The sequence below is a fragment of the Salmo salar genome, chromosome ssa03 (genome assembly GCF_905237065.1).
Source record: "Salmo salar chromosome ssa03, Ssal_v3.1, whole genome shotgun sequence".
Classification (NCBI taxonomy): Eukaryota; Metazoa; Chordata; class Actinopteri; order Salmoniformes; family Salmonidae; genus Salmo; species Salmo salar.
In genome coordinates, this window is record NC_059444.1 from 52,250,134 (window position 1) to 52,277,887 (window position 27,754).

Genomic DNA, 27,754 nt, shown 5'->3' on the forward strand with positions numbered 1-27,754 from the left:
TACAATCGAGCACACAGTCATGCAATCTCCATAGACAAACATTGGCAGTAGAATGGCCTTACTGAAGAGCTCAGTGACTTTCAACGTGGCACCGTCATAGGATGCCACCTTTCCAACAAGTCAGTTCGTCAAATTTCTGCCCTGCTAGAGCTGCCCGGTCAACTGTAAGTGCTGTTATTGTGAAGTGGAAACGTCTAGGAGCAAGTGGCAGGCCACACAAGCTCACAGAACGGGACCGCAGAGTGCTGAAGAGCATAGCACGTAAAAATCATCTGTCCTCAGTTTCAACGCTCACTACAGAGTTCCAAACTGCCTCTGGAAGCAACATCAGCACAATAACTGTTCATCTGGAGCTTCATGAAATGGGTTTTTCATGGCCGAGCAGCCGCACACAAACCTAAGATCACCATGCCAATGCCGAGCGTCGGCTGGAGTGGTGTAAACCTAGGCATCATTGGACTCTGGAGCAGTGGAAACGCGTTCTCTTGAGTGATGAATCACGCTTCACCATCTGACAGAGAACGCTACCTGCCCGAATGCTTAGTGCCAACTGTAAAGTCTGGTGGAGAAGGAATAATGGTCTGGGGCTGTTTTTCATGGTTTGGGCTAGGCCCCTTCATTCAAGTAAAGGGAAATCTTAACGCTACAGCATACTATGACATTCTAGATGATTCTGTGCTTCCAACTTTGTGTCAACAGTTTGGGGAAGGCCCTTTCCTGTTTCAGCATGACAATGCACAAAGCGAGGTCCATTCAGAAATGGTTTGTCGAGATCGGTGTGGAAGAACTTGACTGGCCTGCAGAGAGCCCTAACCTCAACCCCATCGAACACCTTTGGGATGAATTGGAACGCCGGCTGCGACCCAGGCCTAATCGCCCAGCATCAGTGCTCGACCTCACTAATGCTCTTGTGGCTGAATGGAAGCAAGTCCCCGCAGCAATGTTCCAACATCTAGTGGAAAGCCTTCCCAGAAGAGTGGAGGCTGTTAGAGCAGCAAATGGGGGGGACCAACTCCATATTAATGCCTATAAGGACGAGGAGCAGGTGTCCACATACTTTTGGTCATGTAGTGTATCTATCTATCTTTCTATGGATATATCTATATTGTGGCTCTCATTCTGGCTCTCATTTATTGGTCATGCTTTCTTCCTCTTTGTCTCTCTCCTCTCCACACCCTGTCGGCTTGCTATCGCACCACCCATCCATTCATCCTCCTCTCCCCTCCTCTCCTCCTCCCCTCCATTTCTCCATGCTTTCTCAATGGACATGCATGCTCTTTTTCATTTACCTTGTACCATTCACCTGCTTCCTCTTTCACCTGACATCCCCATGGTTCTACCTCCAACAATCCAACCCCTTCCACCCGCCATTTTGAACCGCCACCTCAACCTAAAACGAACCCCCCCCCCGCCCGGCCTGCCCCTGGCGTCCCCGATCCCAAATACACTACTCTACAAACCCCACTCCAACACAACCCCTCACAACAAACACCAGACGCTGCAGCGGCCAGCCCGGCATCCCCCCCAGGAGAGGAGTGGTTCAAGCCGGAGGGGCCTCTGCTACAGCAGGACCTCAATGCAAACTCCGCCTCCTCCTGGATCAAACCATAGCGATACAGAGGTAACACAAAAGACACATACAGAAGTTTGGTTGAACGCACAATGAGCAAACCCACAGTGACATGGCAAGCGTGCATCCACACACACACGCACATGCACACACAAACGCACACAAACCACATCAAAGCACACACACATGAAGTAACATGGTACCCCCCCCCCACACACACACTTGAAAGGTTGTATGTTTAAGAATGCATGACAGTTAATTGCTTGTTACAGTAAAGCTTTAAAGTTTGGTTCAACATTTTCATGGTGGAATATGGTCCTAAGTGTAGGTTGGGAGGGTAAATGTATGTGTGTTCGTGTGTGTGTGTGTGCGTGTGTGTGCGTGCATGCGCGTGCGTGCGTATGTGTGCGTGCGTGCGTATGTGTGTGTTCGTGTGTGTGTTCGTGTATATGTGCATCTGTTTGTGTGTGTGTGTGCATACATTGCCCTCCTGAATTATTGACACCCTAGGTCAACACTGTTTGAACAAAAAAAAGTCAGTGAAAATATGTAATTGTTGTTTATCAGCTTGATCTTACACTCAAAATATCATATGAATCTGACCTTTAATTGAGTTAAAATGATTCATAGAAAAACATTTGTCATCAAGAAATAAATTTTTTTTATTCAAAAACATTCATGTCACAGTTATTGGCACCCCTGCATTTAGTGCTTTGTGCACCCTCCCTTTGCCAAGATAACAGCTCCGAGTCGTCTTCTATGATGTTTGATGAGGTGGTAGAACACATAGGAAGGGATTTCAGACCATTCCTCCATACAGAAACTCTCCCGATCCTTCAGAGTCCTTGGTCCTCGCTTGTGGACTCTCCTCTTCAGCTCATCCCACAGGTTTTCAATGGGGTTTAGGTCAGGGGACTGGGATGGCCATTGCAAAAGCTTGATTCTATGGTCAGTGAACCATTTTAGTATGGATTCAGAGGTATGCTTGGGATCATTGTCCAGCTGGATGACCCAGTTTTATCCTCCTGGTAGAGGCAGACAGATTTTGGCCTAAAATCTCCTGGTGCTTGATGGAGTCCATGATACCATGTATCCTAACAAGGTTCCCAGGGCCTTTGGAAGTTAAACAGCCCCACAACATCACAGATCCACCATCATACTTCACAGTGGGTATTAGGTTATTTTCTGCATGACCATGGCTCTTTTTACACCAAACCCACCTTTGGTGTTTGTTGCCAAAAAGCTCTATTTTAGTCTCATCAGACCATAGAACCTGGTTCCAATCACATTTAGCAAACTCCAGGCACTTACGTTTGGGGTTTGGTGACAGCAGAGGTGGCAACCCTTCCAAATAACTTGTTGGCATGGAGGGGGTGTTTAATTGTAGTTTTGGAGAGTTGGTGACCCCAAGTTGTAACCAACTTTGGCAATTCTCCAACTGTGATCCTTGGAGATTTTCTTTTGCCTCTTGAACCATCCTTCTCACTGTGTGTGGGGGGGGAAATCAACTTGCGTCCTCTTCCAGGCAGGATTATCACAGCTTCAGTCGTTTTACATTTCTTAATTATTTCCCTAATAGTGGAGATGGGTATTTTCAGGCTCATAGCTATCTTTTTTTATAGCCATTGCCTGGTTTGTGAAGGTCAACAACCTTTTATCTCATTTCATTTGTGTGTTCTCTGGCCTTTCCCATGTTGATGGATGACTAAGGGAGTTTAGCCAGTGTGTCACCTCATATTTATACCCCAGTGAAATAGGAAGTCATAGATGGACCACTTAAGACTTCCCAAATAGTCAGATGAAGTAAAAAAAATGTAAAATATTAATCGAAATATATTTTGTTCATAAGAATTTCTTTGGGTGCCAATTATTATATATTTTTTTTACAATTATAACTCAATTAAAGGTCAGAGTCATATGATATTTTGAGTTCAAGATCAAGCTGATAAACAACAATGACATTTTTTCGCTGTCTTTTTCTCTTCGGATTTACCGAGGGTGACAGTAATTCAGGAGGGCACTGTACGTTAATGTATGTTTGGAAATGTATGTGTTTACATCCCCCCACATTTAACACAGTTCGCCACAACTATGGCTTAGCCTTTGGTCAATTTCATTCAGTTCAACTTCTGCACTTAACCTTACATTACAGACACGCACACAGACACACACAGACAGACAGACAGACAGACGCACAACCTTTAACCTCCTTTTCTGCTCTCTTGATGACCCCAAACCCCCTCTCAGTCCCTGCAGACCAGTGTAGTCCTCTGTCTCTCTCTCTCTCCCCCCTCTCTCTATTCCCTCTCTCTCTTACTCGACCTTCTCTTTGCTCTCTCGCCACCAAAACGCCAGAACCGTTTTCCACTGAGGGGTGAGATAATGTGCCCTGAGCGAATGGGGTCGATTAGACCTACATGACTCATTGGATCCAATAGAGGGAGAAAGGGAGGGAGAAAGAGAGGATGAGAGAGAGAGAGGAAGAAAGAGAGGGGGAGCTGGGCTTAATTGTGCGATGGGAGGCTAAATGGCGTTATGTAATGTGATGTGAGCGATATGATGGCCACCTCATCCCTCCCTCCCTCCCTCCCTTCCTTCCTTCCTTCCTTCCTTCCTTCCTTCCTTCCTTCCTTCCTTCCTTCCTTCCTTCCTTCCTTCCTTCCTTCCTTCCTTCCTTCCTTCCCTCCCTCCCTAAGACCTCGTCTGCAATCTCAGCCTCCACTCAAATTCACCCTCTCAGAACTCTACTCCTCCACACACACAACACACAGGATTTCCCACCACATGTACTTGTAGCCTACCCCTCGACCCCCCCCGTCTTAGAGCCCTGTTACACACCGTAAACTGAACCCTTCATGACCCATTTGACCAATTAAGCCACTTCGCAACGTTACCAACATAACACAAGATTCTGATTGGGAGTGTGTGTGTGTGTGTGTGAGTGAGTGAGCTACGGTACGAGTGTTTGGCTGTGGATGTCCCTCTGTCCGTCGGCTAGCACTGTGTGCGTGCGAAGGTGTGTGTGTTTGCGGTGTATATCTGTGTGTTTGTGTCGGCTGCGATGCTAGCCCTCTGTTCTCTGCTGTGTGTGTGTGTGTGTGTGTGTGTGTGTGTGTGTGTGTGTGTGTGTGGTTAGGACCACCATGGAGAGGGGTGGGGGTGGGGTTGTGAGGGGGGCCATGTCTTCTGACGTGTCTGTTGTTGTTGTCTCCCTCCTCAGGTTGTGTCGTGTCATGCGTTTGTATGTCGGCTCTTGTTGCTCTGTGTTACACTTGTCTGTTTGTCGCTGTCCTCTCCCCAGTCTCTTTCCGTCCGTCTGTCGGTTGTTGTGTCCTGTGTTTTCCTTTGTGCTCCCGTTGTTTTTGGTGTCGTTTTTGTTTTGTGTTGCCGTGTCCTCCTTTCGCTCCTGTGGCTCTTTCCTCTGTTACGGTCTCCACTCTCCTTACTCAGAGACACATTTACAACTGTCCTGTTTAGCAGTGTACAAACAGTCACACAAACAATACACAAATCCAAGGTACTGTATAACAATTGGAGAATTCTGAGAGAAGAAAAAACTGTGACGCACTTAAATACAGATGATTGGACCAAATCAGTGTGAACATGTTTGTGTCTATATAAACTGGTAGCAGAGTAAAGGCCACTGGTGTGTACTGGTTCATTTCTTGAAGTGAAAGCTGGTTACTTCTCTCTCTTTTCCGGAACTGACCTCCACTCTGAGGTGACCAGAACATTGTTTCATCACAGTACCAGGGGGGAGCCCAGGCCCTATTTGCTGGTCCAGTGTCAGTCCGTTGGACCTAAGTCCTCTCCATTCTCCTTTACAACCCTAAACCAAGACTGACTCTGGATCATATCTATGCCTGCTCCCTAATCCCCATCCACCACAAATGTCCCTATACGAGTGGCATTGACTCAAGATGTCAAGCTATCGTAGTCAATACAGCAGTAGATGTATGAATGCCAGTGGCTGGAGTGGGGGATGCATTTGGCTGTGCTGAAACACTGTTCACGAGTCTAGTGCTTTTAAGGTGTGCTTCAGTCCTTTAGTGGGAGAGCACTAAGGCCAGGCTAGATCAAAACGTAGAGGTCTAGTCTAGATACTGTACACACTTTGGGACTGAAAGGCTTACCGGCACTGGGCACCCCTCCACACACGTAGTGTTACACGCAGACAGACTGACAGACTGACAGACTGACAGACTGACAGACTGACAGACTGACAGACTGGCAGACTGACTGACAGACAGACTGGCAGACTGGCAGACAGACTGGCAGACTGGCAGACAGACAGACTGGCAGACAGACTGATTTACAAGTAGACAGACTTACAGACTGATTTACAAGCAGACAGACTGATTTACAAGCAGACAGACTGATTTACAAGCAGACAGACTGATTTACAAGCAGACAGACTTACAGACAGAGACTGGCGGACGGACGGACCGACAGACCGACTGACGGACCAACCGTCAGACAGCGCCAGGTAAGTGACGGTAGTAGCCGTACGGTCTGTGGTGACTAGCTGACTGGTGTTAGTGATGACAGAGTGTGTTGAGCCACAGCCCCTGACAGCCCTGTAATAATAATAATAATAATAGAAGCTTCCTCCACACTCTAAAAGCGAAAAAAGCCGTCCTCCAAAGGCGCCCCAAAATGGCTGCCGGCCTTCCGCTTTTAAAGTGGGATATTGTGCTTTAAACCTCCCCTTCTTCCCCTTCTTCCTCCTTCTGGCGCTTCTCCATTGTTTCTGTGCCCAGAGTGGTTCTGCTGGTTTATGGCTTTATTTTATGTGGTTTATTTTATGACGCGTGCAGCTTTGACCTCTGTTGACAAATGCTAAAGTGCAGAGGTCAGGAAAGGTTAAAGCTTGGAGGGTTGGGCTCCTTACGTCTGTTCCCTGCGTCCCAATATCTGTCCTTACTCCCGAAGTGTGCACTTGTTCACTACCCTCATGGATTTAAAAGAAAAAGATTGGTATGCCTAAAACATATGGTGGAAACTCTGTCCAGAGCAAATCCAATGGTTACACAAGTCCAATGCTTTTCAAATGCGCTGGGGGAAAGCACAAGCGTACACTTCAGGAGAAAGGACATATTGGGAAGCAGCCTTTCTCTCCCTGACTCTGTAATACTTTCCTCTGATAAATATTGTATAGTGTAATAGTGTAATTGGTGTGTTTGAGGGTGTGTGTGGATATTGTGTTGTGTTTTATGTACATGTGATGTGTGTATAATTTGTTTATTGGTGGCTATTATTTTCTTGTCTGTAATGTACTGTGGAATATATATCTTTTTTCACCTTTCCTTCTATATCTTTACCGCTCCTCTTCTTTTCCTCTCTCTCTCTCTCTCTCTCTCTCTCTCGCTTTTCTCCTTATTTCCCACTGTTGCCAAGGAAACAGTGGAAGAGAGCATTCTGGGACTTTTGTGCAAAGCATTCTGGGTTAGATTATTAAAATGAATGATTGCATAATTCTTTCACTTTAATAATGTGTAAATGTGTTGTACTATGTGTTGTAAGTAATCCAATCAGATAATACTACATGTAGTCATCAAACCATGCTCCCACGATGCACTGAGTTCACGTTGTATTATTATAATTTTTCTTTGTTCTTTGTTTATCATTTTAGTATTTTGCTTTTTATTCTCATGTACTATTAATTCTAATGTATTATTTGTCGAAAGACCTCATCAAATCCAGAAGTGGCCTCTATCCCTATTAACCCTAGACAGACTGATCCAGGACCAGGGTGAATCCCCTCCCTAAGGACTCCTAGTGGAGCAGAGTGCCTTTGTCCTGTAAGAGCTGATCTAGGACCAAAGTGTTCCCCTGGGGCTCTTACACTGAGAGCAGCTTGAGTGGCACTTACAGCCTGTCAGGCTCTGCTTTTAAAACACTGGAGTAGTCCAGGGTTGCTTCCCAAATGGCACCCTATTCCCTATGAAGATAACTACCCTCTATGTGCACTGGTCAAAAGTAGTGCACTATATAGGGAATAGGGTGCCATATGTGACTGGAGTGGGTTCGTTTAGAATCTGGGGTCCGTACAATTAATCTCTCTCATGTGCGCTGTTCCAGTTGATCTCTTCTACAATTGATTTTCCCCCGTAGACACAAAGCACCACCGCCATTAGGCTGCTGCTCTCTCTATGCTGCACTCGGAATCATTGCTGGACGGAAGGAGATGCCGTTCCACAATGGTGTTCTCTCTCTCTCTCTCTCTCTCTATTTCTCTCTTTGACACTTTGTTCCCCTTCTCTCTATCCCCTCCCTTTCCCCCTTCTATCTGCCCCCCCCACACACACACACACTTTTAATTAGCAATCTCATGGCACCCATTTTGTTATTCAAACCAGGCTGTCTTGATAATCAATGGCCTTTTAGAATGGACTTTGACTATTGGCGGCAGACCAGAACACTTTGCCTGAGTTCTGCCTCTGGATCCCTGTAGGTCTATATACCTGGGTATGTGATGCAGTGATGGTAAAACTGCAGATTAAAGACAAAGATAATATTGCACTTATATTGATAATTTTGACCGTTGAACAACTGCTAATATAAAAAATCAATCCAATGCTGTACATGACAATACGCGCCCAACCCCCCTCGATCTAAACCAATAGGATGTATTTTAGAATCAGCAGGTGAAAATACTGTCTGCAGAATCAGGCAGGCACGATTATATATTATGTCAACAAATAGACTGGGATATACTGCATGTGACGGTGACATAGAGTCCGCATTATGTCAACAAATAGACTGGGATATACTGCATGTGACGGTGACATAGAGTCCGCATTATGTCAACAAATAGACTGGGATATACTGCATGTGACAGTGAAATAGAGTCCGCATTATGTCAACAAATAGACTGGGATATACTGCATGTGACAGTGACATAGAGTCCGGATTATGTCAACAAATAGACTGAGATTTACTGGTTGTGACATAGAGTCCTGGAGGGTGTGGGTCTGAGCATGCTTGTGTGTGTGTGTGTGTATGTGTGTGTGTTATTTATTGTCCTATCTCGGTCATTGACGCCAACATGGAATCATTTCTACTGTATATACTCTGGTTATCCTCTGTATATACAGAACATATATGTGTAACATACATCTATGGGTTATGTTCATTGTAGCAGTGTCAGTACAAACTGTTTCCTGTTTCTTAGATTATGTCCCAATATTACCATAATACTAAACTAACCCTTTTCACCTCATAGAATATCTCTCTTTCTCTGTCTGTCCTGCCCCCCCCCTCTCTTTCTCGCTCTCTTCCACCCTCCCCCTTTCTCTCTCTTTCTCCCACAATCTCTCTTTTCTGCCCTCCCTCATTTGTCTCTCTCCCTCTTTCTTTTCCACCCCTATTCTCTCGCTCTCTCTCTCACTCTCTCTCGTTCTCTCATCTCTGTCTTTCTCTCCATCATGGGCCACTATCAAGGTACATTGAATATGCATTAGGAAAAGAACAGTTGGATTAGATTCTTCAATCAGGAGGAGATGTAGTAGGTTTATTCATGCCCCTCTCCCTCTCCCCATCGTAAGTAATGTGTGTTCTGCATGTGTGTTCATGTATGGTGTCCATGTGACATAGCAGAGAGCTGGCCGTCTAGGCCTCGGCGTGGCCTCCTATGAATCAACTCAAATGTTCTTTGGGGATAAGGTGTTTGTGTGTTAAAACGTGGTTCAGTTTGTCATGCTATGTCTAATACATACAGATTGTCTACTGTATGTATGGTTACTGTGCCAATTGTGTTGTCTGTCATACATCCATAAATGTGAAAAATGTGTTTCAAATATTGCCTCGGGTGATTACAAATCTACATGTTGCTTCGTAATGTGACATAACAATAATCAGCCAATGCAAATATATAATACTTTGTATATAATACAAACAAGTGGGAAAGTAATAAGAAACATTTATGCAAGTTAAGATATTTAAACCTATTAAAAGAAAATGTACTATACTTTAGCAGTTTAAAACAATGTACAGTATATGCATTTATTTAATACTACAGTGATAGATATTACAGTGATACTACACTAATACTACAGTGATACTGTACCACAGTAATACTACAGTAATACTACTACAGTGATACCACAGTTGTACTTCAGTGATACTACAGCACACACATTATTGAACTCTATTGCTACATAGGTATCTACTACACAATACTGGAGTATATAGCCTATACAGTATCTGACATCAACTACCTGAGCGTGCATATTTATTTACATCCACTACCAGCGATCCAAACACTAGATGTACTACAAAATGGCTGCCATAACAAAGTATATAACAACTCTGATATTGGAAACCTTATCTGCATGTGGATTTGCACTGGGGGAAATATTTGCCCCCTTGTACCCCCTTGTTTCCCTCAACCCCTCCCCCTCTCAGACTAACTTCCATGTTCCGTTCCATCCCATCCCCAGGACATCCCCAGTCATTGCACCTGCGTAGCATAACTAAAGTTTGACCTGAGGTACGTACAACCGACTAGCTTCCTGCCCTCCTCCTCTGTAATACTATCTTCACACTATCAAGCCGACCCGAACCATACTGAACCATACTGCGCTGGCTCACAAAGCTTCTTTTCACATTGTCTATTCCAGCAGAGTTCCAGCAACTGTAACCACTAACCAGGCCAGCGCAGTACAGCTTGGTTTGGCTCGGCTCTGTTTGGCTCGGTAGTGTGAAAAGGGTACAGGAGGAACAAGCTGGTATGTCACGGCTTTGGCAAGAACAGTGCTGCATTCTGCTGCATTAAACAACCAGGCTTTGCCGTGAAGTCCTGTAGAGTGGCGTGAATGTGTTCAACCTGATATATGTAAGGATTTAATGCAAGAATGGAGTACAATTACGTCCATTAGCTTTTACAAATCTAAAAGTAGTTTTTATAGTCTGAGATCGAATAGCATTGATCATCTTTGATAGTGAAGCACAATGCATGTTTCCCAGCAAGAAAGCTTCGGCATTGGATATTGTGTGACCTCACAACTTCTTGGCCAAACTATAGATCGCAGGCCAGCTTCAATTCATCTTGTTTTATGGCGTGTGTGTGTGTGTGTGTGTGAGTGAGTGTGTGTGTGGTAGTACAGTATGCCTTTGTGTCAAGAATTAAGCTATGAAACAGAGTTAAGTTCTCCGGAGTGCTAATCAAGCAATAGGAGTTCCCGATAAAGTGAAAAAGAGATCATATTTGTACCGTTAATTGGCAAATGTATTATTATTATAATTATTATTATATTATTTTGCTCTCTTTGTTGATATTTATGGTTTGACATTTTTTTTTGCGATAATTTAATGAACCATTTTTGCTTGTACTTTTACCTCTATCTCTCTCTGTCTCTTTCTCTCTGTCACCCCCTAGTTGTAAGGTGCATGTTGCATGGTGTGCTGGGTGCTGTGAAGGAGGTGATCTGGGTAACGTTAGATGAACAGTATGGCTAATGACTATTGGCCGATCAAATTGTCACTACCAACCACATATTCGCCTATCTATCCATTGTATTTACACATAGCCTAGTTCTAAGACATTATATAGGTCCAGGAGTTTTGTCCAGACCACCTGATCCGACCAAGAAAAACCCAAGGCTCTAGTCCTTCCGGAGACACCTGAAACCCCACCTCTTTAAGGAATACCTAGGGATAGGATAAAGTAATCCTTCTAACCCCCCCCCAAAAAAAATATATAGATGTACTATTGTAAAGTGGTTGTTCCACTGGATATCATAAGGTGAATGCACCAATTTGTAAGTCGCTCTGGATAAGAGCGTCTGCTAAATGACATAAATGTAAATGTAGTTCAGAGTTATAAAACGATGGCCCAGAGTTTTCCCCAACCCTGTGACCTGACCAAGGAAAACCTCCCGGCCCTGTATTATGACATTACAATTCCACAAATAAATCATTACGCTGGGTATGGCTGGAATCCGTCCAACGGTTACCAGCCGTTACCAAAGGCTACCAGTGTTTACTCATGTTTACCACGTTGTTCTTTCCCACCTCAACCTCTCCTGAGCAGGGCCTTCGTCCCTATCCCGGTCCTGTCCTGGTCTCAGTGAGCTGAGCTAAGCGAGGCTTCGTTAAAGCCTAAAAAAACAAACATGTCATCACTGTAGGACACGATAGGCCAACCGGTTTGGAGGAGTGGAACCCTGCGCGCACACTCACTCTTCCTAATCAACTAAGAGCTGCAGGGCTGGGATTGATGAGGGCTGTTACAAGGGTCGACGTCGCAAACACGAGTGTTTGAATAGAGAAAGACCAAAGCAGGAGGTTATCCAACACAGCCATGTACCTTTGAATAATAATCATGTGTGTACTGTACCCTACAGCTAAAGTGATGCTAGTCAGATGCATATGTAAAGATATGAAAACGGTAATTCATGCTAATGCGTAAATATATTGTAATTAGAGAGTAGACACATGCACATATATTTACACATTATTAATTTGACACGTTAACAGTATGTTTGAGTACAGAATCCTGGAAATTACTGTACCCTCAAACGGGCACACAAACCATTAACACACATGCAAATGAACACACACACACACACTCTCTCTCATCACACCCACTCGGCCAAAGAGGAGTGGTCAGGTTGTGAGGAACACGATGACCCAGATCTGTCGCATAGCTGTGCTACCCGGGCAGTATTACCCAGCATGCCTCCTGTTCACAGCACCAGCCCATGACTGAGTGGCTCCTATAGGCTATGCATTAATGTAAGAGCCTGGCGTCAAACTGATTTACTAACTAATCTGGCTGCAACAACATTAGCCCAGTGCTCCCCAACCCCAAACCTGCCCCTCGGTGTGGTGTTCTAAGTTCTAAATTCCAGACAGGGGCACAAATGATCTGTTTTCTGAAGAGGATGGAAGTGCAGTAATATTATTAACACTTGGTAGTTGTGATAGTAATTCAGTGTTGTATTATTTTGTTTTGTGTTCTTTTCAGATTTTGTATTGTTTGTGATGACCCATGTTTTTTCTCTCATTTTGTTTGTTGGTTTGTGTTACTGTGAGGAGAGGGATGGGAGTCTACAACCTCTCCCCATGCTGTTAGCGACTATGGCCCACATTTAATCAACTACAGATATTGAAAGAAACCGCACTACCTGCTGAAAAACCCCCCAGCATAGGCCAGCCTTCGTTGTGTTTTCTCTGGTGACCAGCCTTCGTTGTGTTTTCTCTGGTGACCAGCCTTCGTTGTGTTTTCTCTGGTGACCAGCCTACGTTGTGTTTTCTCTGGTGACCAGCCTTCGTTGTGTTTTCTCTGGTGACCAGCCTTCGTTGTGTTTTCTCTGGTGACCAGCCTTCGTTGTGTTTTCTCTGGTGACCAGCCTTCGTTGTGTTTTCTCTGGTGACCAGCCTACATTGTGTTTTCTCTGGTGACCAGCCTTCGTTGTGTTTTCTCTGGTGACCAGCCTTCGTTGTGTTTTCTCTGGTGACCAGCCTTCGTTGTGTTTTCTCTGGTGACCAGCCTTCGTTGTGTTTTCTCTGGTGACCAGCCTTCGTTGTGTTTTCTCTGGTGACCAGCCTTCGTTGTGTTTTCTCTGGTGACCAGCCTTCGTTGTGTTTTCTCTGGTGACCAGCCTTCGTTGTGTTTTCTCCGGTGACCAGCCTTCGTTGTGTTTTCGCCAGTGACCAGCCCGAGCTGACAAGGTAAAAATCTGTCGTTCTGCCCCTGAGCAAGGCACTGTTCCCCAGGCGCCGAAGACGTGGATGTCGATTATGGCAGCCCCCTGCACCTCTCTGATGCAGAAGACACATTTCAGTTGAATGCATTCAGTTGTACAGCTGACTAGGTATCTCCCTTTCCTTCGTTCGGTTTTTGCCGGCGACCAGACTTCGCTGTGTTTTTAACACTGATGACCAACATAAGCTGGTCACCCGCAAAACCAGCATCAAGTCACATTATGCTGGCTTGAAAAGGAATTTCTAATTCCTATTGGAATCCAGACTGAATAGTGATATCCAATAATTGGACCATTCACTCACTCACTCACTCACTCACTCACTCACTCACTTTCTATGCAAAAACATAGATATTGAAACAAACAATTCTAAAACGGCAATAGAGCATGCTGGGAAATATGATAATGATGGGTGTGGTTTCGGAGACCAGCTGGAGCAGCATACACACAAAGAAAAAGGTTCTTCAGGGGTTCTTTGTCAGGGGTGATGTGTGTAACACTGCATATCAGGAAGGGTTCACTACTGTTGTGGTGGTTGTGAAGAACCACCATGTTTTCCGTTTATGCTATAAAATGCACTGTTAAGTTCCTGTCATTTTACGGTACACTACAGGCTACTGGTTGCAGTAAAAGTAAGGTAAACAACAACAAGTTACTCAAGTTTTTCAGACCAATTATTATTATTTTTTTTTCACCGTTATTTAACTAGGTAGGCCAGTTGAGAACAAGTTCTCATTTACAACTGCAACCTGGCCAAGATAAAGCAAAGCAGTGCGACACAAACAACACAGAGTTACACATGGGATAAACAAACGTACAGTCAATAACACAATAGAAAAACCTATATACAGTGTCTGCAAATGTAGTAAGATTAGGGAGGTAAGGCAATAAATAGGCCATAGTGGCGAAATAATTACAATTTAGCATTAACACTGGAGTGATAGATGAGCAGAAGATGAATGTGCAAGTGGAGATACTGGGGTGCAAAGGAGGAAAAAAAAGAAAAAAATAACAATATGGGGATGAGGTAGTTGGGTGGACTATTTACAGATGGGCTGTGTACAGGTGCAATGATTGGTAAGCTGCTCTGACAGCTGATGCTTAAAGTTAGAGGGAGATATGAGTGTCCAGCTTCAGTGATTTTTGCAATTCGTTCCAGTCACTGGCAGCAGAGAACTGTAAGGAAAGGCGGCCAAACGAGGAGTTGGCTTTGGGGATGGCCAGTGAAATATACCTGCTGGAGCGTGTGCTACGGGTGGGTGCTGCTATGGTGACCAGTGAGCTGAGATAAGGCAGGGATTTACCTAGCAAAGACTTATAGATGACCTGATGGGTTTGGCGACGAATATGAAGCGAGGGCCAGCCAACGAGAGCATACAGGTTGCAGTGGTGGGTAGTATATTGTGCTTTGGTGATAAAACGGATGGCACTGTGATAGACTACATCCAGTTTGCTGAGTAGAGTGATGGAGGCTATTTTGTAAATGACATCGCCGAAGTCAAGGATCGGTAGGATAGTCAGTTTTACGAGGGTATGTTTGGCAGCATGAATGAAGGATGCTTTGTTGCGAAATAGGAAGACGATTCTAGATTTCATTTTCGATTGGAGATGCTTAATGTGAGTCTGGAAGGAGAGTTTACAGTCTAACCAGACACCTAGGTATTTGTAGTTGTCCACATATTCTAAGTCAGAACCGTCCAGAGTAGTGATGCTAGACGGTCGGGGCGGGTGCGGGCTGCGATCGGTTGAAGAGCATGCATTTAGTTTTACTTGCATTTAAGAGCAGTTGGAGGCCACGGAAGGAGTGTTGTATGGCATTGAGGCTCGTCTGGAGGTTTGTTAACACAGTGTCCAAAGAAGGGCCAGAAGTATACAGAATGGTGTCGTCTGCGTAGAGGTGGCTCAGAGAATCACCAGCAGCAAGAGCGACATCATTGATGTATACAGAGAAAAGAGTCGGCCCAAGGATTGAGCCCTGTGGCACCCCCATAGAGACTGCCAGAGGTCCGGACAACAGGCCCTCCGATTTGACACACTGAACTCGGTCTGAGAAGTAGTTGGTCAACCAGGCGAGGCAGTCATTAGAGAAACCAAGGCTGTTGTGTCTGCTGGTAAGAAATTAAGTTGTTATTGCTGTAAAAGGACAGAATGCTGCTGAATGTTGTTACTTGAGACTATACCCAACTGGGGGTTTGAACTCACAACCTGTTGGTTGTTAATGACATGAATAACCTGCTTATCCCACTAGGTCTGTGGGCATGACAGAGATTGGCCACAGAGAAACAACAAATGTCGGTACATGTAAGTGTCTTATATAGGCTGAAAGCTTAAATTCTTGTTAATATAACTGCACTGTCCAATTTACAGTAGCTATTACTGCGAATAAAATGCCATGCTATTGTTTGAGGAGAACTCCTAACAACAAAACACTTTTTTCACCGCGATAGGTTTGATTAATTCACCTCTGAAGGTGAAATGTGTACTTACATTCTGAAATCTTGCTCTGATTTATCATCCAAAGGGTCCCAGAGATAACGTGAAGTGTCGTTTTGTTAGATAAAATTTTTCATATCCTAAAAAGGTCCATATAGCATGCACGATCAATTTTGTATTTCCACTCGTTCAATTTGCAAAGAAAGGAATCTGTGAAAATCTTACCCTAAACGTTGTTTCAACGAATCAAATCACGTTCGTATGTATTCCTCAGAGATCCTAGAACGTAACAGGACTTCACTATATTGTTAGGTGTGTAGTATATCCTATAGGACACCATATTTGGTCAGAGAGCGACGTCTTCATGGCACGTCGATGGTGCAGGCGGTCTTCACTTGAATGACTGTATCTTTGTCAAATAAAGCTAGCTAGATAGCCAATGAGCTGGGCTTTACGGGAGTATCCGGAAACCCTATGTCTGTTGCAAAATGTAGGTGCTAACCTTTTGCGACAGCATGCCTTTTCCTTTTGAACAAAAATGATAAGAACATACAGAGTTATGAAGTTATGAAAACTGATTGTTTTGCAAATGTTGAACTTATAAAATGGCTACTAATACTGGAAAGCTAAATCAAAGTCCAAGTATACAGATTTGACAATATTCTTGCAGAAAAATGTAATATGATTGCAAATGTCTCTTTCACGATTTGCCGAGATGTACCTAGGTGACTTCACACTAAATGTCCTGTAGCTCGCTCATACTTAAAGTTATCCATCTGAACATACACTGCACATACACTGCTGCCATCTTGTGGACACCATCGGAATTACAACCGGAGTGATGGCTGGAACTGGGACCTTTCTCTTGCATTTCAAAGATGGTGGTAGAAAAAAAACGGTTGGTTTTTTTCTTTGTAATTTCTTCTACCAGATCTATTGTGTTGTATTCTCCTACATTCAATTCACATTTCCACAAACTTGAAAGTGTTTCCTTTCAAATGGAACCAAGAATATGCATATCCTTGCTTCAGGGCCTGAGCTATAGGCAGTTAGATTTGGGTATGTCATTTAGGTGAAAAAAAGGGGGCTATCCCTAAGAAGTTAATGTCCTGAATGACCTGCTAAGCCCACCAGGTCTGTGGGCATGACAGGGATCGGCCACAGATTTAAAGGCAAGAATACATTTCTGCTCTAAAAGTTGCTAAGAACCAAGTAAATAATTGTCAGATTATCTGACAACACCAATGGAAAAAATACAGTGCTCAGGGCCACTTGATGTAAAGTGTGCATAAATACTTTGGGGATTTGAACTTGCAAGATTTTGGGCGGAAGCAGTGCCACCAGGAACATCTTTATTACCAAGAACATATATGCACACACTCTCAAAATGAGGGTACAGTTATTAGAGTACAGTCTTGTTCCCTGGAATACAAAAAGGTCAAAGGTAAGATACCTTTAGAGATACACATAGGAACTCACATGGTACTGGTCCGTTCCTTTTAGGGTACAGGTATGGATAATCTAGTATAATGGTACATTTTCTACCCAATATTTTGAATATAAGGTACAATCACTGCACTTTGAAATGTAGGTGGGGGGATGTGTTTGTGCCAACCGTCAGTTGAAATGTTGTACCAGTTTAAGGGGGTGATGTGGGTATGTTGTCAAAGGTTGAGCACCTCTTTTAACACTGTCACTTCTGCAATCTTTGTAAGAGCATGTGACAATAAAGACCTGCACTGTTAAGAGGTAGCGGCAGGTAGCATTGTGGTTAGAGCGTTAGACCAGTAACTAAAAGGTTGCAAGATCGAATCCCCGAGCTGACAAGGTAAAGATCTGTCCTTCTGCCCCTGAACAAGGCAGTTAACCCACTATTCCTAGGCTGTCATTGTAAATAAGAATTTGTTCTTAACTGACTTGCCTAGTTAAATAAAGGTATAAAATAAAAAAGAGGTTACTGTGCATTTCAGTAGTGATGACAAACCGAGGCTCTCTGAAGGATTTGACGCTTTCACCAAATTGTGCTGAAAAACACTTAATTACTCAGAGCTTCATTATCTGTTCACAATGTACATTAGTTGCATCTCCTGGTCAGCAATAAATAGCAGCGTATGATTATCATATAAAGTATTTCTTTCTCCACTGTTTTCATCAAAACCCCTATAGTCAGTTGGAACACCAGGTTCACATCTGTCATTATGCTTCCCTTTTTTACCTTCAAGTTGACTATTTTTCATAATCTGAATCTATGACATTATTTAGGATGCTGAAGACAGAAGCTTATACTATACCAAATAAAACTAATTATTTGAACAACAGTGTAGAAAGTGTGGTTTCACATAAAACAATTTTCTAAATAGTGTGCCTTCAACAAGATTCGACCACGTACCCTTGCGTCCCTGAATTGTTCCCTAATCTACTTGATAAATTACTGGTCAGATTAAGATATTTGTACAAAATCATTACTATATCTGTAAGTACAGTGTCCAGTAGAGGTCGATGTTTGAAAGCAGCTTGGAATCAAAGAAAGCACCGGAACCTCGACGAAATCAGTGGGATCTCGCATTTTGAAACACACGGTTTGAAAAAGCACGGAATCAAACGAAGCCTCGGACATCACTGATGACGTACTACTGATAAAATGATGCACGCATCGGCACACTGCTTCGAAGTTAGCTGCTTAGCAATTTCGACTCATGCCTCGGAGCTCCGTTACCAAACGTAACATGACTACATTTCACAGTAACTTAATGGAAATGAATTGGCTCGAAGTTGCTTTGAATTCTGCGTTACCTAATTGGTAACTCACTGACAACTAACTGCCAGTAACGTACTGGCACCTTAACTGGCAGCCAGTAAAGTGCACAGAAACTTACTTGCAGCCAGTAGCTCACTGTACCTTCCCTGAACCTTTCTGATTCCAAGATGGCGTATAACATTAGGTGACAACTACTCAGCATTCTTTGTGGTGTGCACACTTGGGAACCAGCCTCACCTCGCCTCAACCTCTTGGTTGATAGCAAACTGACCTTCCTGCCACACCTTCAGGTCAGTGAGCGTGACAGAGATCAGCCACAGTAAGTTACTGTGAATTTTACAATAACTGCTTGCAGCAAGCTGACAGTAAGTTAAGGAAAATTAAACATTAACTTCCTGATGAAAGTGCCATTAAGTTACTGGGAAATGCACAGTAACCTCTTAACAGCACAGCTCTTGATTGTCACAAGCTCTTAAAAAGATGTAGAACTGGGACCGGACAAATGAGGCGCTCAACCTTCATCTTCTATGATATCATGGCGGTCCACAAACAAACGTTTAAGGGCATGCCGTTACCTACTGTGCTGGAATCAATCATGATCTGTCCTATTCTGTACTACCATGAAAATAAAAACCAGATAAATTCCTACTAACTTCTACCACACCCTCTCCCAAAACCCCTCCCCAACCCCCCTACCCCATTAAACTTTACCTATTTAATACTGAAACACTCCACCCTTAGGATTGTTCAGCATGCCAACAACCATTTCACCAGTAACATCTGTTATCCCCCAATATCTCTTTTGCTGTCTCCACAATAACCTTCAACCTGGCATTTCTACTTCCCACAACCAGAGTCATATTGATAACCTTACCAATAAAAGCTATGAAGTCAACTGCATTCATTATCAAAGTGTCCATTGACACTGCAAATTCATGAGCGCAAGACTTCTGAACATGCCTCGAAACCATGCCAGGACCAGCAGAAACACCAGCCCAGACGTTAGGTCCACTTAGGAGCAGCCACGGAAGCGCCATCGTTCCACACTGTAACTCCACCAATCTGTCTTACAGCCTCTGCATACGATACATCATGACTAGTTGTGTATTTCTGAGCTTCTCTGGCCTCTCTGCACCTGACATCCACCGACTGCTACACTGTGTTCTCCCCTACACAATTACAACACTTAACCTTCACATTGCTCACACATTCACCGGAATCATGTTCCCCTCCACACTTGACACATCTTTTCCTTCCTTTACATTGAACAGCTACATATCCCATTCTTTGACATTTAAAACACTGCAACGGGGATGGGACAAATTGATGGGACAAATTCTCTGACATTGAAACTAAGGAATCCTCTCTGTACTTTCCCAGGCATAACCTTCTCAAACCTGAGCAGCACTGATAGGCTTCACTTCTTTGACCCTCTTTCCTACTGATCAACCTTTTGGCCTCAATCACTCTTCCTCCCTTCACATGTTCTTTAATATTATCTGTGGACATAGATATCAGGACCACAGTGATGACTCCCCTCAATATAGCATAATCACCAGGGACATGGCTTTTAATCTTCTTCCCATTAAGCTTTTCCATTTTCAGAATCTTGTCTTGCTGAGCCTGTCTACCACACAATATTAACAGTCTACTATTTCCAATGAACCAAGCTAATTTGACCTACATCTTTCTCTACGGCATTAGTTAGTCAGATAGGGTGTGAATGAGGCCCTGTGGTCTTTCCACTCTGACACATTATTACTTTTGCTTCCTACCTCGGCACTCTTTATGCTTTCTTTACTCAACGCTCCACTGCTTTCAGTATCATGATCTCTCTTCTTCCTATGTCTTTCCACTGCAGATCATTTCAGTCCTTGACCCTCATCCTCCCGCTCCATACCATCGGGACTGACACCCATATTTGTTCGCATTCCAGCACAGCTGTTGCTTCATCAAACTTTTTCTCCATTTCGTCTGCACTACTCGCCGCCATTCCGACTCCCAGACACCACACATTACACTTAGATGATTGTACCGGTTGTCAATGTCTGCACTCATTGAGCAGCACACTGCACTGTGCGATAGTTCTACCTCCTCAACCTTCATCGACATAACGATAAAACCTCTTAAACTGGTACAATACTTCCACTGACAATTGGCAGAAATACAACATATTTTAGACCATGCCCCCCCCAAATATGCTAATTTTCCCCACCAGCACGTTGCCCCCACATCCATTTCAATGTGCAGTGAAAGTAAGGTAAACAACAAGTCATTTAAAATACAATAACACCTTAAATCAACTGTAAAAAAGCAATAATAGATAGTTAAATGGGTTCTCATGCACAAAATGCGTATCAGCCAATGAAAAGCGTTGATTTACTTGCATGTGACCAAATGCTAAATTGTAGCTGGTCCCATCAGATAACATGGTACAAGTTAACCCTATGCGAACTTCAACAGGTGGTACTGATTATATCCTGGCACAGGTGCGTCAGACAATTCAAATTGTCAAAGTAGTTGGGAGTGTCCTTGACATAACTAAGTCCAACAGCATGTTCTGATCATCAAAGCAACTATCGTGTGTTTTTGACTGACTGGTCAAATTGCTCTCTGTGTAAAGTGCCTAGTCCACGTAATTGTCGCAGATTGTGGCAAGGGTTTGAATCTCACATGAGTTTCCCCCCCTTTGAAATGTTGATTTACATGTATTGTGTTAGTGTGCAGTGCTTGAATTGGACTAAAATAGGTGCCGGTACACATTTTGGGTGCCGGTAATGTTTATATTTAAGTGCAGGTACTGTACAATACTTTTGAGCTAATATTTTATAAGGGGTGCAGTAGAACATTTGTGGTGCCGATACTCTGTTCTGGTGAGCTCCTGCCCAAGTGTTATTGTGTTGAAAAGGGACGCCTACAGCCAACAGCTTTAAAATGAAGATTATGAAGGAATTTAATATGGAGCTACCTCTTTCTTCAGCCTTGCACACAAACACATACAAATCATATTGCATCGGCTATATTACATGGTCGTGTACACCTAAATGTAGGGCTACAACGTTTTATAGGCTACGCATTATTAGAATCATCCACTTCATAACATGCGTTTTGAATCGAACATCAAGGACCGGCAGTGAACAGGTTTATGTTGTTGTAAGGACCTCATTTATATTTCCGCCCGTGAAAGCACATGGATGTGTGTGAAACTCGTAAACAACAACGTGGGGTGTTAGTTGTAGCTAGTAGCCTAATCAAAGATGCATCAGTGCAATATTGGCACACAACATTTTGTTACAGTAGTGAATCTTGAATTTGTAGGTTTAAAATATCCCTCTAGTGGCCAGGGTTGACCTATTTTAAGACATGACATTGGTTGGTCGATATAAAGTCTAAGCTCTTTCATAGGCTGATGAAGAAGTTGTGCCAGGACGTAATCAGTACCATTTGTTGAGGTTAGCATAGGGCTAACGTGTGCCATGTTATCTGATGAGACCAGCTACAATTTAGCGTCACATACAAGTAAATCAACCCTTTTTTATTGGCTGATACACATTTTGTGCATGAGAACCCATTTAACTTTAAATGCTTGCTTATGTTCATAAGTATGGCCCACTGTATTTTACTGCAACTCAGTAGCAGGGAACTTATACTTATAGGATACTTCAGGCACATCTGAAGTATCCTATAAGTATAACTGTAGAACCTGTCATTGGTTCTACCTGGAACTAGAGGGTTCTTCATGAGAGGGTTCTAAATGGAACTCAAAAGGTTTCCCCTACAGAGACAAATCAAAGGGTTCTACATGGCACCCAACAGTCATTCTGAAAAGTACCTTTACTCATGGCTAACTACTGTACCAGGAAGTTTGAAAAGACAAGATGAGTGGGTGGGGAGCTGATATTCATGAGCTCGCTTTGACTGACAGCTCTTTGAAACGCCTATGTCAAGCAACATGGTTTCAGTGAGCAGTGTTGCAGTAAAATCCTCTCAAGCTAATTTAGTGGTTCACTAAGCAACTCAAACGACATTGAAATTGCATTAATGATATCATTTCTTTTATATATACATCTCCCGTTTGGGATGTCTCTTGTGATGCGGTTCACAGCAGCACTGACGGATGTGTTGACTTGACAACTGCATCGCCGTTTTGAACGACCCCTCCCCCCTCATCTTCTAAACCATGGCAGTCATTCTGAATGCAGACTGTGTGGAATCCTCTCTGGTTAGATTCCAATAGGAATTAAACTTCACTTTGTAAGTCAGCATAATGTGACTTGATGCTGGTTTTTATTTAGCTGATGCTGGTCACCAGCAAAAACACAACGAAGGCTGGTCATCAGCGAAAACACAACGGAAACACAACGAAGGCTGGTCTGCCAGGATAACCAGCTAGACCATGCTGGTCAGACACCAGCTAGATCATACTGGTCGGCCAGCAGAACCAGAACATGCTGGTCAGACCAGCTAGACCACGCTGGTCAGACCAACTTGACTAGCATGAACCAGCTTGAAATGTATGCAGTTTTTTCCAGCATGGCTGCAGGTTTTATTCAGAATGTTGATGCTGTATTTTAAGGGTAGATGTGGTTTTACAAAATCAAAATATCCAATGACAATGTCTGTGAGACCTTGTACACGGCGTAAACCACAGTGTGGTTTACCTTTATCTGTGGTTGATTGAATTGGATCCCAGGTTTATGTTTGATGACATGTGATGTGACTGCCTTTCCACCCTCATTCATTCCTAACCCAGGGCCACATTCTCTATCAGTAACGATGAAAAAAAAAGTCATTGGTGTTAGATAACGGTCATGTTCCCCTGCTCAGACGTTGCTGACAGCGCAGTCAACGATGTGGCATGCAACCATTGGTTGATGCATGCAACGTCCGAGCAGGGTAATGCGACTTTTCGCTCACTCTTAAAGGGATGGTGTTAGATTTTGGCTCATTCTTAAAATGTGGTATTGGATTTCTGGCTCACCCTTGAAGGGGTGTTGTGAGATTTTGGCAGATGCAACAACAGCTTGAGCTTGTGTCAAACCTTGATCTATTTTGCTCTACCTGGTCATTCTCCAGGGTATTGACATCTGTTCTCTAAAAATGTCAAACAGACCGACACAAGTTGTAGGAAATGCTGAGGAAGTAGTGGCAAAAACTACATTCTGAACGCCAGTCACAATGACTAGTTGGGAGTAATGCAAATTTGAACACTAATCTGGCGTAATAATATGTGCATAGAGGCTATCCACAACATGAAAAGGTGCAAAAACTGTGTTTTATGTTTACGTTCTACTACATCCCTGGGGAAGAAGGCAGTCTTGGACCATGAGAGGGAGTATGGGCCTGCATTCACAAACCGTCTCAGAGTAGGAGTGCTGATCTAGGATCAGGTCACCTCTGTACATTCAAATATTATCTTATTCATATTATTCGTTATGATCTAAAAGGTCAAACTGACCCGAGATCATTACTACTGTGAGGGGGCTCCGAGAGGAAGGTGTAAATGGTGAATAAGGGGAGGCAGCCAGGTTCTGTTGGGCCCGGTGAAGCTGTCAGTGTTTTCATAAGGTCTTCCACCACACACATACACACCCAGTAAATGTTCTGCTGATGTTTCTGTTCCCAAATCCTGACGACTTCACCAGGTCCAAGTTGGTCACGTTGTTGTTATTCTGGGGAGGTGCTGAATAGAGCTTTGACTGTATGTACTGTTGCCCTGTCCATCTGTCTGTCCCTCTGTCTGATGTCTGTCTGTCTGGAGGATTAGAATTCAGTGTTGGAGGCTAAAACATCTGGATGCTGAGTCTGCCCTCTCTCTTTTCCAGTATCTCCCTTTTTCTGAGAGACACATAAGTGTTCTTCCCTCTCTTTGTGTGTGCCAGAGGGAGCTAAAAGTCACTGGAGCTTGACACCAGCTGTTTTATCCATCAGTACTCTCCCCCTACTATATTCTACTGTACTGTGATGTACTCTACTGTGCTGTACTGTGTATGCTGACACTACTGACAGAGAGCACCATTTTGTATTGATGTGGCAAAATTTTGATGCCATATTTTCATAACTCATTTTCCTGTTTTGTCCTGTCTCTCCCGTCTGTCTGTCTTTCTCTCTGTCCCTTGTCTGTGGCCTTAACACTTGATTTGGATTTTTGGTTTGACTGTTGATTTGACTTGATTTGGTATGATTTTTTTACATTTTTTATTGTTTTTGTTTTTTGAAACCTATTTCTTCATAACAATCGCTATTCCTTGCTATTTCTAATCCATTATATATTTTAATGCGACATCTTTCTCTGTCATCCAAATTATATCCATATCCTCCTTAAACATGAAAAAAATTACATAATAATCATTAAAACATTTAAATTAACCACAAACATTTATGCAATTTTACTTTATTTTGTACCAAATGTCCTGCATTTAAACTGTTTTTAACCCTAAAACGACTTTTCCCCAAAACACCACTGTTAACTTCTGTCACCTCTCCGGTAACCCCTTGACCTCTAACCTAATGTAACCCTCTAACTATGACAACACGGTCACCACAGCGACAGGCTATGAGAAGTCTCGCAGCCTCAATAACATTTCGGGCATGTCAGGAGCCCCCATGCGCCTCACCCCCATCACCAACCCTTTCGAGCCCCCGGGAACCAACCTCCGCCGCTGTCACTCCCCCATCCCCTCCATTTTGTAGCGTCATGATGTGGAGAAGCAAGCCAACAAGTCAACTGCAGGAGGAGCATCAGGAAAGAGAGACATACCAACACCACTGTAATCCCAGTACTCCCATTTAAATTAGTCCGATAGTGATAATGATAATGAGCTGTAGGGGGTGCCATTTAGCCACATTTTAATAATGCTCTATATTGAAAGCCAGGTAGAGGGGGACATGCAGTGTAAAAGAGACTTAGAATGAATAGCAAAAATATCCACTATGACTACATGCACTTTACCACCACATGCAACGTGCAATATGTTAAGCCGAAGCAAAATGTTAAGAGGTATTCAGTGTAAGTCTACAGCAATGCTACGCCTGTTGGAGCAATGAGAACACACACCACCACACACACACACACACACACACACATATACTCTCACACACTTGCCTTATTAACATGGATTGAGTGTAGGTTAGTGATTGGGACTGATAAATAATGTAGTGAGCTACAATAGCAGGCCTCCCTGTGTTATAGTAAATGTGTGCTGTTCTTGCACTCAGTATTACCACTAATCCTAAAGAGCTCCCTTAGTCCAATGAGACTTCTGCTGATACTCTACACCCCCACACAACATCAAGCCTCGACAGCTAACCCATCCACTCACTCTCACACACACACATCGCTTGTATTTGGGATGAGAACACACAGTAACTAACACCAACAAAATATCGAATATATATTAAAATGCATGCATTCGTTTTTTGAAGAAGAAAAAAAAAATCACACAAAGAAATTCTTCTATTTAACAGAAAATCTTTGAAAAGAAAAGAGGCAAGCCCAAAGTAAGAAAATGATTTGTTAGTAGCACCCATAAAACAAGCCATGTACTGGTTAGTGCTAGATCTCCCAGGGGAGATGACTCATTGGACCATTAAATGTGTTTCTGTGTGCAGAATATAAACTGTATCACACACACACACACACACACTTAGAGACTCACGACCGATCAAACGGCAATGTTTCATTTTAAAAGCTGGAGGGTGCTAGAGAGTTGTCCTGTACTAGCATTCATTCACTACTACTGTTATTATCATTATCATTATTGATATTATCAGTGCCATGTAGAGAGCTGGAGAGAACGCAAAGCGTTCTGGGATCTTTTGTGCAACACACAGACTCTGATGAAAGCCTGAACAACGGCCATCAATGTTTTAAAGAAGAGATTCCCGAGTAGCATCCTAACCCACAGAGAGGGAGGACATAATAACAAACTATTTTTATAATGGTTTTGAGGATTAAAGGGCAGAAGGGACGGATGGATTCTCTCTTCTTTCTCTAGGGAGCGGGGTTAGGTGTGGTAGAGAAGACAGGGTCGAGGTGGAACTCTCATTCCCGTTGGTCGGGAGCAGTAAAAGGGGCCATCGAAGCAGGGATCGGTATTTCTCATCATTGACCATATACCGTCCCTACCCCGCCCTACCTGCCCTCTTGTATGCAGGTGCATGAAATGAAATGAAGCTTCTTTCTCTTTTTCTAAATATGGCTCCTCAGAAATCAATCTGTACACATATCAAACTATACCTTTCAGTCTGCACATGTCAGTGTCAGGAGGGTGTGGCTTTATTCAGAAGTGGCTTCGGGTCACCCGTTGGACAAGAGATCAATTTCGGTCTTTTTCATTTTCATCATCGCTCTCCCTTCACTTCCTCAATCCTTTGTTGTCTTCCTGTATCGAGCATTTCGCCACATCGCCACTCTCACAATGACTCTTATGATTTTGAGTGTAGTGATTTTTTTCTTCAGTTTTCTTTTTTGCTTTCTCTCTTTTGTCCTTTTTGACCCCCCCCTCCCCCTCCCACCTCCCACCTCCCGCCCCCCACGTCTCCCGGTCCTGGCTGCTGAACCATCGCTCCTCACATAAAAAGAGGGCACCGTGAATGGAGGATGGACTGACAGCGCTTGGTAGAAGAACAGAACGAATCAATGATAAAATTAACAAAAGAGGCAACATACATATATAGAAATATGCAATGTATAGAAATATATTTGTATCTATGTATAGTTAATCCTACGAAGATATGCTGTATGCTATATATCTGTGGCGCACATGGGAGTTGTGTGGTTTTGTGTACACAGACATGCGTCTACCTCTGGTCCAAGATGCAAGAGTGCCAATTCATCAGAATTATACATCATTCCTTTCTTTCTCACTGTTTTCTGGGGGGAAAAGGGAGGGAAAAGGAAGTGTTGAAGGAGGACAAATGTTTTCCCTCCATACCAGACATCAGGAAAAAAAAGAGACCAAAACTTCTTAAAATCCCGATTTCTTTTGAAATTTTGTTGAAATGTAGAAGATGACGAGGTTATAGTGACAATGTACAAAAAAAAAAAAAATCTATCTTGATATACCCAATGTCGACATTTTCATTATTGTCACTCTTATGGATTGTATATTTTCATTTAAGCGGTTGATTTACAGAAATGTTTATTTTTGTATTTTCTGATGTTACTGTCGATTTTATTATTGATATTTATTGGCATAGAATGTTGCCATCTATTAAGGTAATGCTTGTGCCTCTAACTGTTCGTATCCAGTTCTGTTGCTTGAAATGTGTCTGTTTGATTTG

General features: G+C 43.2%; 1 protein-coding gene across 4 annotated transcripts in view; it reads left to right on the forward strand.

The window, feature by feature from the left end:
* Positions 1-27,754, forward strand: part of LOC106600760 (potassium voltage-gated channel subfamily C member 1) — an 88,510-nt gene that overhangs the window by 55,162 nt on the left and 5,594 nt on the right. Inside the window, exons 4-5 of one of the 4 annotated variants that reach the window (XM_014192368.2) lie at positions 4,791-4,811; positions 25,017-25,945. The exons of 1 other annotated variant lie outside the window; for it this stretch is intronic. In XM_014192368.2, coding sequence (XP_014047843.1) covers positions 4,791-4,811; positions 25,017-25,162 — 167 coding nt within the window. In that variant the 3' untranslated portion in view covers positions 25,163-25,945. Of the gene's footprint in view, positions 1-1,495; positions 1,699-4,790; positions 4,812-25,016; positions 25,946-27,754 lie in introns of those variants that run through there. 2 more of the 4 variants (XM_014192369.2, XM_045714918.1) reach the window with 2 other exon arrangements.